General features: G+C 46.4%; 1 protein-coding gene across 1 annotated transcript in view; it reads right to left on the reverse strand.

The window, feature by feature from the left end:
• ATP8A2 (ATPase phospholipid transporting 8A2) overlaps window positions 1–14,012 on the reverse strand; it is a 333,778-nt gene that overhangs the window by 296,536 nt on the left and 23,230 nt on the right. The window contains exon 2 of the mRNA XM_038762117.1: window positions 916–1,093. Within this exon, the coding sequence (XP_038618045.1) occupies window positions 916–1,093 (178 nt within the window). The remainder of the gene's footprint in view (window positions 1–915; window positions 1,094–14,012) is intronic.

Here is a 14,012-nt window from a genome sequence, read left to right on the forward strand (position 1 = left end):
TGAGGTGCTTCTCATTCATTCATTCATTCAATCGTATTTATTGAGCGCTTACTGCATGCAGAGCACTGTACTAAGTGCTTGGGAAGTCCAAGTTGGCAACATCTAGAGACGGTCCCTACCCAACAGTGGGCTCACAGTTTAAAAGGGGACTCACAGTCTAGAATCAATCAATCAATCGTATTTATTGAGCGCTTACTGTGTGCAGAGCACTGTACTAAGAGCTTGGGAAGTCCAAGTTGGCAACATCTAGAGACAGTCCCTACCCAACAGTGGGCTCACAGTCTAAAAGGGGGAGACGGAGAACAAAACCAAACATAATAACAAAATAAAATGAATAGAATAGATATGTACAAGTAAAATAAATAGAGTAATAAATATGTACAAACATATATACATATATCCAGGTGCTGTGGGGAAGGGAAGGAGGTAAGATGGGGGGATGGAGGGGGAGAGGAAGGAGGGGGTTCAGTCTGGGAAGGCCTCCTGGAGGAGGTGAGGTGCTTCTCATTCATTCATTTATTCAATGGTATTTATTGAGCGCTCTTACTGTGTGCAGAGCACTGGACTCCGCGCTTGGGAAGTCCAAGTTGGCAACATCTAGAGACGGTTCCTACCCAACAGCGGGCTCACAGTCTAAAAGGGGGAGACGGAGAACAAAACCATACTAACATAATAGAATGAATAGAATAGATATGGACAAGTGAAATAAATAAACAGAATAATAAATCTGTCCAAACATATAGACATCTATCCAGGTGCTGTGGGGAAGGGAAGGAGGTGAGATGGGGGGGATGGAGAGGGGGACGAGGGGGAGAGGAAGGAAGGGGCTGAGTGTGGGCAGGCCTCCTGGAGGAGGAGGAGGTGGGTCGGTGCCCCACCGTGCGCTAAGCGCTGAGGAGCCCGGGCCCCGCTCACCTGACGCGGTTGTCGCGGAACTTGGTGGGCTGCGGCTGGTTGAGGTGAATGGTGCGGGCCGCCGGCTGCTCCGGGTCCGCGGACGACGGGGCCCCGGACATCTCATCGTCCGCCTTCCTGTAGCCCGACGACGACGGCGGCGAGCGGACGGGGCCTGGGGGCGACCGGCCACAGGACGCTGACGGAGGGGATGGGGATGGGGATGGACGGGGATGGGCGACCAGGACGGCGCGCCCGCTGGCCCGGGATGCTCAGGCCCACGCGCCGGGACACGCCCCGCCCTGTCAATCAAGGACCGCCCCCCCCCCCGCGCGCGCACACACCGCGCGTGCGCACTCCGACCGCCCGCCCGCGCGCGCGCGCGCGCCCGGACCGAGCGCTCGCGCCGCCTCGTGCCGCCCTCGGAGGCCACGCCCCGCCACGTTCTGTCAGTCCGTCGGTCGGTCGGTCCGTCAGTCAGTCCGTCAGTCCGTCAGTCCGTCAGTCGGTCAGTCCGTCAGCCAGTCAGTCTGTCCGTCAGTCAGTCAGTCAGTCCCTCAGTCAGTCTGTCAGTCAGTCCGTCAGTCAGTCCGTCAGTCCGTCAGTCCATCAGTCAGTCAGTCAGTCGGTCCGTCCGTCAGTCAGTCCGTAAATCAGTCAGTCAGTCCGTCAGTCAGTCAGTCGGTCAGTCAGTCAGTCAGTCAGTCCATCCCTCAGTCCGTCAGTCCGTCAGTCAGCCAGTCCGTCCGTCAATCAGTCAGTCAGTCAGTCAGTCCATCAGTCAGTCCGTCAGTCAGTCCGTCAGTCCGTCAGTCAGTCAGTCAGTCCGTCAGTCAGTCCGTCAGTCCATCAGTCAGTCAGTCCGTCAGTCAGTCCGTCAGTCAGTCAGTCCATCAGTCAGTCTGTCAGTCAGTCAGTCCATCAGTCAGTCCATTAGTCAGTCCGTCCGTCCGTCAGTCAGTCCATCCATCAGTCCATCAGTCAGTCCGTCAGTCAGTCAGTCCATCAGTCAGTCAGTCCATCAGTCAGTCAGTCAGTCAGTCCGTCAGTCAGTCAGTCAGTCCGTCAGTCAGTCCGTCAGTCCGTCAGTCAGTCAGTCAGTCCGTCAGTCAGTCAGTCAGTCCGTCAGTCAGTCAGTCCGTCAGTCCGTCAGTCCGTCAGTCAGTCCGTCAGTCAGTCCGTCAGTCCGTCAGTCAGTCCGTCAGTCCGTCTGTCAGTCAGTCAGTCCATCAGTCAGTCCGTTAGTCAGTCCGTCCATCCGTCAGTCAGTCCATCCATCAGTCCGTCAGTCAGTCCGTCAGTCAGTCAGTCCGTCAGTCAGTCCGTCAGTCCGTCAGTCAGTCAGTCCGTCAGTCAGTCCGTCAGTCCATCAGTCAGTCCGTTAGTCAGTCCGTCCGTCAGTCCGTCAGTCAGTCAGTCCGTCAGTCAGTCCGTCAGTCCGTCAGTCAGTCCGTCAGTCCGTCCGTCAGTCCATCAGTCAGTCAGTCAGTCAGTCAGTCCGTCAGTCAGTCCGTCAGTCTGTCAGTCAGTCAGTCCATCCATCAGTCAGTCAGTCAGTCAGTCAGTCCATCCTACCCGCAGAGCGCTTACCGCCTGCTCAGCGCTGTACTGAGCGCTTCGAATTGGACTCTCCCACCCTATGCGTTTATTCATTCATTCACTCAACCAATCCATCGTACTTATCGAGCGCTTACAGTGTGCAGAGCACTGGACTCAGCGCTTGGGAAGTCGAATTGGAGTCTCCCACGCTATGCGTTGATTCATTCATTCAGTCAACCAATCCATCGTACTTATCGAGCGCTTACTGTGTGCAGAGCACTGGACTAAGCGCTTGGGAAGTACAATCAATCAATCAAGCGTATTTATTGAGCGCTTACTGTGTGCAGAGCACTGGACTAAGCGCTTGGGAAGTACAAATTGGCAACAAATAGAGACAGTCCCTACCCAGCAGTGGGCTCACAGTCTAAAAGGGGGAGACAGAACAAAACCAAACATACTAACAAAATAAAATAAATAGTCAGTCCTACCCGCGAAGCGCTTACCGCCTGCTCAGCACTGTAGTAAGCGCTTCGAATTGGAGTCTCCCACCCTATCCGTTTATTCATTCGTTCACTCGGATTTATCGAGCCATTACTGCGTGCTGAGCACTGTACCAAACGCTTCGAATTGGAGTCTCCCACCCTATGCATTTAGCCCCTTCCTCTCCTCCTCGTCCCCCTCTCCTTCCCCCCATCTTACCTCCTTCCCTTCCCCACAGCACCTGTATAAATGTAGATATGTTTGTACATATTTATTACTCTATTTATTTTTTTATTTTACTTGTACATATCTATTCTATTTATTTCATTTTGTTACTGTGTTTGGTTTTGTTCTCTGTCTCCCCCTTTTAGACTGTGAGCCCACTGTTGTGCTCTGCACATAGTAAGCGCTCAATAAATACGATTGATGATGATGTTGGGTAGGGACCGTCTCTATATGTTGCCAATTTGTACTTCCCAAGCGCTTAGTACAGTGCTCTGCACACAGTAAGCGCTCAATAAATACGATTGATGATGATGATTTATTACTCTATTTATTTATTTATTTTACCTGTACATATCTATTCTATTTATTTTATTTTGTTAGTATGTCTGGTTTCGTTCTCTGTCTTCCCCCTTTTAGACTGTGAGCCCACTGTTGGGTAGAGACTGTCTCTAGATGTTGCCAACTTGGACTTCCCAAGCGCTTAGTCCAGTGCTCTGCACACAGTAAGCGCTCAATAAATACGATTGATTGATTGATTCTAGACTGTGAGACCCCTTTTAGACTGTGAGCCCACTGTTGGGTAGAGACTGTCTCTAGATGTTGCCAACTTGGACTTCCCAAGCGCTTAGTCCAGTGCTCTGCACACAGTAAGCGCTCAATAAATACGATTGATTGATTGATTCTAGACTGTGAGACCCCTTTTAGACTGTGAGCCCACTGTTGGGTAGAGACTGTCTCTATATGTTGCCAACTTGGACTTCCCAAGCGCTTAGTCCCGTGCTCTGCACACAGTAAGAGCGCTCAATAAATACGATTGAATGAATGAATGAATGAGAAGCACCTCACCTCCTCCAGGAGGCCTGCCCAGACTGAACCCCCTCCTTCCTCTCCCTCTCCATCCCCCCATCTTACCTCCTTCCCTTCCCCACAGCACCTGGATATGTGTATATATGTTTGTACGGATTTATTACTCTATTTATTTTATAATAGCATTTATTAAGCACTTACTATGTGCAAAGCATTGTTCTAAGCACTGGGGAGGTTACTAGTCCCCAGTAATAAAGTAATAAGTAATCGTAATAAATACGATTGATGATGATGGTGATAGTCAGTCCGTCAGTCCTACCCGCAGAGCGCTTACCGCCTGCTGAGCACTGTACTAAGCGCTTCGAATTGGACTCTCCCACCCTATGCGTTTGTTCATTCGTTCACTCGGATTTATCATCATCATCAATCGTATTTATGGAGCGCTTACTGTGTGCAGAGCACTGTACTAAGCGCCTGGGAAGTACAAGCTGGCAACATACAGAGACGGTCCCTACCCAACAGTGGGCTCACAGTTTATCGAGCCATTCCTGCGTGCTGAGCACTGTACTAAGCGCTTCGAATTGGAGTCTCCCACCTTATGTGTTTATTCATTCATTCAGTCGTATTTATCGAGACATTACTGCGTGCTGAGCACTGTACTAAGCGCTTCGAATTCTCTCCCACCCTATGCATTTATTCATTCAGTCAGTCATATTTATCGAGCCATTACTGCGTGCTGAGCACTGTACTAAGCGCTTGGAATAGTAATCTACCAGCCTATGCGTTCATTCATTCACTCGGATTTATCGAGCCATTACTGGGTGCTGAGCACTGTACTAAGCGCTTCGAATTGGAGTCTCCCACCCTATGCATTTATTCATTCATTCACTCGGGTTTATTGAGCCATTACTCCCACCCTATGCATTTACTCATCCATTCACTCGTATGTACTGTACTAAGCGCTTCGAATCGTCTCCCAGCCTATGCATTTATTCATTCATTCAGTCGTATTTATCGAGCCATTACTGGGTGCTGAGCACTGTACTAAGCGCTTCGAATTGGAGTCTCCCACCCTATGCGTTTATTCATTTATTCACTCGGGTTTATCGAGCCATTACTGCGTGCTGAGCACTGTACTAAGCGCTTGGAAAGTACAAATCAGCAAGAGATAAAGACAATCCCTACCCAACCATGGGCTCACAGTCTAGAAGTTGATGCCTGTCTACTGGTTTTGTTTTGTTAGCTGTTCCACCGCTTCTAGACTGTGAGCCCATGGTTGGGGAGGGATTGTCTCTGTTGCTGAATGGTACTTTCCAAGCGCTTAGTACAGTGCTCTGCATACAGTAAGCACTCAGTAAATACGATCGAATGAATGAACGAATACTAAGCACTTTTGGCAACAAATAGAGACGATCCCTACCGAACCATGGGCTCACAGTCTATTTATTTATTCTGATGATACTGGTGCCTGTATACTGTCTACTACGTGCCGAGCACTGTACTAAGCTCTTGGCATTGTAGTCTCCCACGCTATACGTTTATTCATTCATTCACTCGGATTTATCGAGCTGTTCCTGTGTGCTGTCTCCCCGCTTCTAGACTGTGAGCCCATGGTTGGGTAGGGATTGTTTCCGTCTGTTGCCAAATTGACCTTTCCAAGAGCCTAGTACAGTGCTCTAAACATAGTAAGCGCTCAATAAATACGATTGAATGAATAGAAGAGTGATTTCAGATGCCGCCAGGGCCTTCTGCAGCCGAGGTCGGCCAGGTGGATGAGTCCGTCGTGGGGCAACAGGGTTTGGGGGGGAGAATCAGATAGATGGGCAGCCCGCCCTCCTTTCGTCTTCAAAGAAAAAACATAATAATAATAATAATAATTATGGTACTTGTTAAGCGCTTACTATGTGCCAAGCACTGTTTCTCAGCGCTGGGGTAGATGCAAGTTAGATTGGACAGAGTCCTTGTCCTACACAGGGCTCCCACTCCTAATCCCCATTTTACAGTTGAGGGAACTGTGACCCAGAGAAGGGAAGTGACTTGCCCAAGGTCACACAGCAGACATTACTTATTACTCTATTTTATTTGTACATATTTATTCTATTTATTTTATTTTGTTAATATGTTTGGTTTTATATATGTATATATGGTTGTACATATTTATTACTCTATTTATTTATTTATTTATTTATTTTACTTGTACATATCTATCCTATTTATTTTATTTTGTTGGTATGTTTGGTTTTGTTCTCTGTCTCCCCCTTTTAGACTGTGAGCCCACTGTTGGGTAGGGACTGTCTCTATGTGTTGCCAATTTGTACTTCCCAAGTGCTTAGTACAGTGCTCTGCACATAGTAAGCGCTCAATAAATACGATTGATTGATTGATTGATTGATTTTGTTCTCTGTCTCCCCCTTCTAGACTGTGAGCCCATTGTTGGGTAGGGACCGTCTCAATATGTTGCCAACTTGTACTTCCCAAGCGCTTAGTACAGTGCTCTGCACACAGTAAGCGCTCAATAAATACAATTGAATGAATGAATGAATGACTTGTACATAGTCTATTTATTTTATTTTGTTAATATGTTTTGTTTTTTTCTCTGTCTCCCCTTTCTAGACTGTGAGCCCACTGTTGGGTAGGGTCCGTCTCAATATGTTGCCAACTTGTACTTCCCAAATGCTTAGTACAGTGCTCTGCACACAGCGCTCAATAAATACGATTGAATGAATGAATGAATGAAAGCCACTTCACTTCTCTGGGCCCTGGTTACCTCATCTGTAAAATGGGGATGAAGACTGTGAGCCCCCCGTGGGACAACCCGATCACCTTGTAACCTCCCCAGCGCTTTAGAACAGTGCTTTGCACATAGTAAGCGCTTAATAAATGCAATTATGCACATAGTAAGCGCTTAATAAATGCCATTATAAAAAAAAATGTGGAGGAGCCGGGATTAGAACCCATGACCTTCTGATTCCCAGGACTGGGCTCTAGCCACTACCCCATGCTGAGTCTCTACCCCACGCGGTTTCTTGGAAAAGTCGTTACTTTATACATCCCTGATTAATAGTGCGCCTAAAAACGTCCTCAGAAATGGTTCGATGAGGAAACGCTTCCAAATTTTTTGGTTAAGAAAATATACCCGCTTCTAAAAACCCATTGGCATATGGTCTTGTTAGTTCAACACGTTTAAAGCCAAGGAACTTAGAATCAATGGAGAAAAAACAGACATACAAAATGTTTACAAATGGTGGAAGCTGGAGGAAGAACCAGGAATAACTAGGGAGTATAGTAAATATGCTAGGATTATATCAAAGTAATTGAGTGCACAACTGTTAGGATACGTAAGTGCTGAAGATAGGCATAAATTCGTAAGTGCTTGGGCAGCTGTGATTTTGCTAAGACCTGGGAATCAATCAAGGAAGGCCTCTTGAAGGAAGTGTTTTTGTTTGTTTTTTAAAGGAGGGCTTTGAAGATGTGGGGGGCCTGAAGTCTGGCAGATTTCAGCCAGAACAGCATGAGCCAAATGAGGAGAGTAGAAGGAAAAAGTAGTCAGAAAGTGATCTGGGGAGAGAAAAGACTATGGGGCTGGGGAACAGTGGGTGAGGAGAGTTGATATAATAATAATAATAATGTTGGTACTTTTTAAGCGCTTACTATGTGCCAAGCACTGTCCTAAGCACTGGGGTAGATACAAGGTAATCAGGTTGTCCCACGTGGGGCTCACAGTTTTTATCTCCATTTTACAGATGAGATAACTGAGGCACACAGAAGTTGCCCAAAGTCACACAGCTGAAAAGTGGCAGAGGCTGGATTAGAACCCAAGACCTCTGACTTCCAAGCCCGTGCTCTTTCCGCCAAGCCACTCTTCTTCTGGAGAAAACCGGTAGGTAATCTAGAAGCCATTGTAAAGTTTGATGTGAAGCAAGATGGACATCATCAATCACCGGTGATATTATTATTATTATTATTATTATTATTATTATTATTATTATTTATTGAGCGCTTATGATGTGTGGAGCACTGTACTAAGCACTTGGGAGACTACAATACAGCCTTCGAAGGTTTGGGAATGGAGAGGTGGATGCTGATTGACATTTCAATCCCCCTTTTAGACTGTGAGCCCACTGTTGGGTAGGGACTGTCTCTATATGTTGCCAACTTGTACTTCCCAAGCGCTTAGTACAGTGCTCTGCACACAGTGAGCACTCAATAAATACGATTGATTGATTGATTGATTTCAGGACAATGAATCAGGCAACCAGGTGGGGTGTATGGACTCCAGCTGGGGAGAGACAGGAGGCAGAAAGAATCGTGAAGAGGCTAGGTCAAGGAGGATTAGGTCCAAGAAAGTGCTCAATAAATGTGATTCATTCATTCAGTCATACTTATTGAGCACTCACTGTGTGCAGAGCACTGTATTAAGTGCTTGGATTTATTTATTAATGCAGCATTAAACAGACACATCTCCTGCCCACAATGAGCTTACAGTCTTGGGGGGGCGTGGGGGAGACAGACGTGAATACAAATAAAATTACAGGTATGTACATAAGTGCTGTGGGGCTGAAATGGGGGAATAATAATAATAATGGTATTTGTTAAGCGCTTACTATGTGCAAAGCACTGTTCTAAGCGCTGGTGGGGGATACAAGGTGATGAGGTTGTCCCATGTGGGACTCACAGTCTTAATCCCCATTTTCCAGATGAAAAGGGAAGAGGAAAGGGAGCAAGTCAGTGTGATGGAAAAGGAGGTGGGAGATGAGGAAATGTGGGGCTTAGTCTGGGCAGGCCTCTTGGAGGAGGTGGGCCTTCAAAAAGGTTTTGAAGAGGGGAGGGAGCAATTGAATTCAGGGGACGGACAGACTACAGTCTGGGGGACTTTGCACTCCCGAGTGACACTGACTGCTCCACAGCAATCTTAGTAGTGAAGGGAGTGAAACCTAACGGTTCTTTTTATGTTACCCCAAGAGGGTGGCCTTTGTTCATTCAGTGGACGCAAATAGAATTTTCAAAATGACTACAAGATTAATCAAACTTTCGAGAGCCCAAGAAAATGAATGCAGCAAAGAAACCTGTCTTCTCCATAGAAGTGAATGGTTTCAAAAACCAAACCACTTGATCCTAAATCGGAGGATATTAATGTAGACTAAAATAGCTTTAGTATTTACAGAGGACACATTAAGGCAAGATAAGTGGTTGAAGGAAATACAGGCTTCCACTTAAATATAGCTACGCTGAGGAATCAGCTAATGTTTTGACATTAAACCCAGGCCGTGAGAGGTGTTTATAGATTCTTGTTCAGGAATTAAAGCCAGAGGTTCCTCAGGCTTGAAGGAACAAGAGAGGCCATCACTCCATCTCTTTTCCTTCTTGCAGGACTGCCCCAAGCCATTCCGGGTTGATGTTCATCTACTCTGTGCTTATAAAAGATCCAATGCCCTCAGGACCCTGTTTAACCTTTGTCAGGAAATATTTGTGCCAGAGCAAGTTTCTCCAGCTGAAATGGAAATGTTTTTCCTTCTGCTCCATCATCCTCATCTCTCTCAATCAGTTCCATCCTCTTCAAAGCATTTAACCCCTCTTTGCACAGGCAGTATCAGAACTGGACCAGGAGATTCAGAAGCCCCCTGGGCCACCTTGACTCCTCCCAGACTTTTTTACTGTGAACGCTCCATTCAAACCATTGATCAGCATGTGTGGTATCTGGCCAACCCTCTCCACCCCAGCGTGGTCCGTCTTGGCACGGCAAACTGGGGACAACATTATTTTGAATTTTCTTTAAAGCACAATGCTTTTCAAATGCAAAGTATCAGTGTAATTCCAGTCTTGGCACACAGCCGTGAACTCGCTTCAGAGCCCTAGTATACTATACCTTTCCTTCTGTCTCTCCAAAGACAGCATCTGCCCAAGTGTTTCTAGAGAATTAATTCTGGCAGAGCATAAATGAGATGTGAATGATCAGAATTACATATGATTGCAAAGGTCACTAGGTTTCCCCGCTTTCACTCCTTCTCTATGTTAAAAAAAAATCCCTAATTTCATTCATTCATTCAATCGTATTTATTGAGCGCTTACTGTGTGCTGAGCACTGTACTATGCGCTTGGGAAGTACAAGTTGGCAACAAGGGTAATTTCTTACCCTTGCTTGATTTTTTTCAATGAAAACAGAGTAGGTTTTAGTCACAGAAGCCACATCCTCGATAAATGACTAACATCCCTCTCCGGTTTGGTTACGTGAGGGGTGCCCACTTAAAACACTGCCACTATTTTTTCTTCTTCTTAAGAACACAATTAGGAGGTGGGAGACCACCAAGAATCATATAACAAGTGTCCCTTGCCCCAAAGCCAGGCATCTATCTCAGCCCGGCTCCACTGCAAATCTGAAGAGGCTGTGACCTCCAGCAGGACACCAACTTCGGTGGTTTACCCGAGACCAGGTGTTGCCCTGGAATTCATTCAATCGTATTTATTGAGCACTTACTGTGTGCACAGCACTATACTAAGTACGATGCAGCAACAGACACATTCCCTGCCCACAGCGATCTTACAATCTAGAGGGGAAAATGGTAGCCAGGCTGAGCAGAGGCATCCACATATGCACCAGTGTCAACGTCACTGAGTGATGAACTGCTCCAGTCAGCAGGCCAGAAAGTCTACACAGTTGTGCTTTTCCTTTTGTTTTCCCTCTTTGACTCGCTGTTAGAGCCAACATCCTTCCTCCAGGCTCCCATTTAGATTCCTGCTGCTTAGGGGTGCCCACGGATAGTACTGGCACACTCTTTCTCCCAGGCCATGCTTGGGGCTGGATAGCTAACATCCGGAGACATAAAGAATGAAAGAAGGACTACTTTGATGCAAGTGAGATGTCTGGTTACTTTAGGAAAGACTTAAAAGTCTCCAACAGGGGTAAAATAAGGAGAAACACGCCACTGGGATGAAATCATAAAAAGGAACAGGGGAGGCACGGATAAATGAATGCAGCAACGTTTAGCAGAAATAAATCAAAGAAAAACCCAGCATCCGACATAAAAAAAACTGAAATTATTCAGATACAGTACTTAGAAAAGCAAATACCGTACCTGACATATCTAGGTGGCTTTAAAGCCTTTTTATTGCAAAATGAAACCGATAATGTGGGGGAGAGATTACATTCCTCTAGACTGTAAACCAGATGTGGGCAGGGAATGTTATATCGTACTCTCCCAAGCACTTAACACAGTGCTTTGCACATAGTAAGCACTCAATAAATATGATTGCCTGATAGGGAGAGGAGGGAAAAGAAGTCACTGTCAACACTGGCTGAGTTAGCCTGTACTTTTTGGTTTCAAGACATCCCCTGAAGGGTTCCCATCCCATTTTTTGCCCAAACTGATGGTTCAGAAAGGGTCTGGGGGCCAGGGAGGAGAAAAGAAAGAAAGGGAGGTGGAGGGAGCAGGGAGCCAGACTTGGGAAAATTCCCAGACAGGAGGCTCTCCATCCATAAAGTCAGTTTAACTTCAGTGGTTGCCAAACTGGCTTGTACCAACCTGGTCTTTTCTCCATGCAGGCCCACACAGGATAACTTCCTAACAACACACAACAGCTTGTCTAAGAGGAGGAAGAGGAGGATGGAAACAACGTAGATTCCACAGATTATTTCATCATAGTCAAGAGGCAGTGGAATTATGGGAATTTTACGGTTGTTCTCTCATTGTTCAGAATTCCTTTTGTTTGTGTGGAAGAACATCTGAGGGCACCACAGTGTCACCAACTTTACACTGGAGATTTCACAATCCTTGGCTCTGCCCTCTCATATGAACACATTAGACTCCCCTGTAGACTGTAAACTCCTTGTGGGCAGGGAACCTGTCTACCGACGTTGGTATATTCTACTTTTCCAAGCACTTAGTATAGTGCTGTGTACCCAGTAAGCACTCAATATATATGATTGATTGATTGATTGATTGAGCACACCTGCAGAATTTTGAGTGCGAACATTTTGCGTAGCAAATCCTAGTAAGCCCAATCAGTTGGTCTCAATAACAAAAATATCATAGCTAATAATGATAAACACTGACCAGGCCTATGAGAAAATAGCTTTGTGCACACAGAAATTGTGTAGGCAGGGGAGGAGCCACGAGGAAAGCCTGTAAGCAGAAGGAACAGTAAGATGGGGGTTAAGATAACCTGATCTCCTTCAATAATCTGATCTGATCATTCTTTTATCTATCCTAGCTGTATCCTTCAGGCATATTTGGGCCCCTGCGACTTCTCCCCCTTCTGCCCCCATATGTTTTCTATGTGCAGGGCACTGTACTGAGTGCTGGGAAAAAATAGCCAAGTGGGAATTAGACAGTCCCTATCCCTCAGAGGGCTCACAATCTAAGAAGGGGGAGAGGGGATTGGCAACAGATACAAAAGGAAAGATGAAACAAGACACTAAGAAAACAAAGACAAAAACGAAGCCCAGTAGTACAGTATTGTACTGCAGGGATGCTCAGTACAGTTGCTACTACTATTTAGTGCTCAGAAGGGGTTCAATAAATACCTCTGATTGGTTATAAGATGGAAACGGCCCTTGCCCTGGGATTCAAAATTTCCCAATGATCCAAGGTTCACCTGAGCCTTCTCCTAGCCCTGCCCTTGGTCTCTGCTGTCCCAGCTAGTATAAAAGCCCTCAAGCAACTGATGAGCCTCCCTTGTACACTCAGCTGTCCTTCAGATCAGCCACCTCGACTGGAAAGTGCAACTGGGGAGCGGGCTTTGAGTGGCAGAGGCACAACCAGTCATCAGTTTCAGCCTCAAAGTCGATGGAGTCGTGGTTAAAATTACGGAGACGTGCTTTGAACGTGAGCTATAATGTCTTTTCAGCTCACTACCACCGCTTAATCCACTGGAATAGAAGCCTGCACATCAAATGTTTAAGAGAAATGCTTTTCTCTGAAAACAGGAGTACAGTATTTAAAACCAGAAGGGGAAAAATAGTTTAAAAAAAGAATTCGAACCGCTTTTACACAAATGCCCTGCTGAGAGCTCACCTCCTCCAGGAGGCCTTCCCAGACTGAGCCCCTTCCTTCCTCTCCCCCTCGTCCCCCTCTCCATCCCCCCATCTTACCTCCTTCCCTTCCCCACAACACCTGTATATATGTATATATGTTTGTACATATTTATTACTCTATTTATTTATTTTATTTGTACATATCTATTCTATTTATTTTATTTTGTTAGTATGTTTGGTTTTGTTCTCTGTCTCCCCCTTTTAGACTGTGAGCCCACTGTTGGGTAGGGACTGTCTCTATATGTTGCCAATTTGTACTTCCCAAGCGCTTAGTACAGTGCTCCGCACACAGTAAGCGCTCAATAAATACGATTGATGATGACGAAATGGAAAAAAAATTACATGGCCACCGCAAGCCTCCTGACCTGTTCGTTGGCAATGTGGTGAGTACGCAAGACAACTGACCACTTTGCCTACCAACTGGCTCATGCCTTTACAGCATTTCATTAAGTTTGGAAAAGGAGATAGGACTGAGTTTTGAATGTGGTGGTCTGTAGCATTGAGTACAACAGGCAGTGTGGGGTCTACAAGAAAGACTGACCCACGCACATCATTTAGCACCTGGAGACCGCTAAGGACCACCTGAGTTTTCCCCTGGATTCCGATTATCCCATCCAGTTTGGAAACATAGGTCAGGAGTCGCTGAGAAATACCTGGGTTAGAGGCCTGCACTTTACCAGCCCAGAAGTAAGCGCAACAGAGTGGAGGGGCGGCAATGTCAGGTAAGGGGCAGGGTGTCTGCCTGACAACGGCCCCAAGAGCCTCCTTATTCGGCCCAGTGTCTCAATAAAGGCACGGACCGGCACCGGTTAAGGGCTCTTGGGCAGGTACCGAGGAGTACAGGTGGGTGGACTGCAGGTATTAAATTATAAGACCTGTGCTGGGCTCGACACTATGGAGGTAAAGTGAAGCAGGAGTATAAACGCACACAAGAGCCAAGTCAACTCTGCACATTGTGTCTCCTCTTGGGATGCTTTTGTGCCCAGAAGAGCACTGTGTCCTAATCTGGAATCCCTCAGAACCTGGCGTTTTACCA

The sequence above is a fragment of the Tachyglossus aculeatus genome, chromosome 20, assembly GCF_015852505.1.
Source record: "Tachyglossus aculeatus isolate mTacAcu1 chromosome 20, mTacAcu1.pri, whole genome shotgun sequence".
NCBI classification, from domain to species: domain Eukaryota; kingdom Metazoa; phylum Chordata; class Mammalia; order Monotremata; family Tachyglossidae; genus Tachyglossus; species Tachyglossus aculeatus.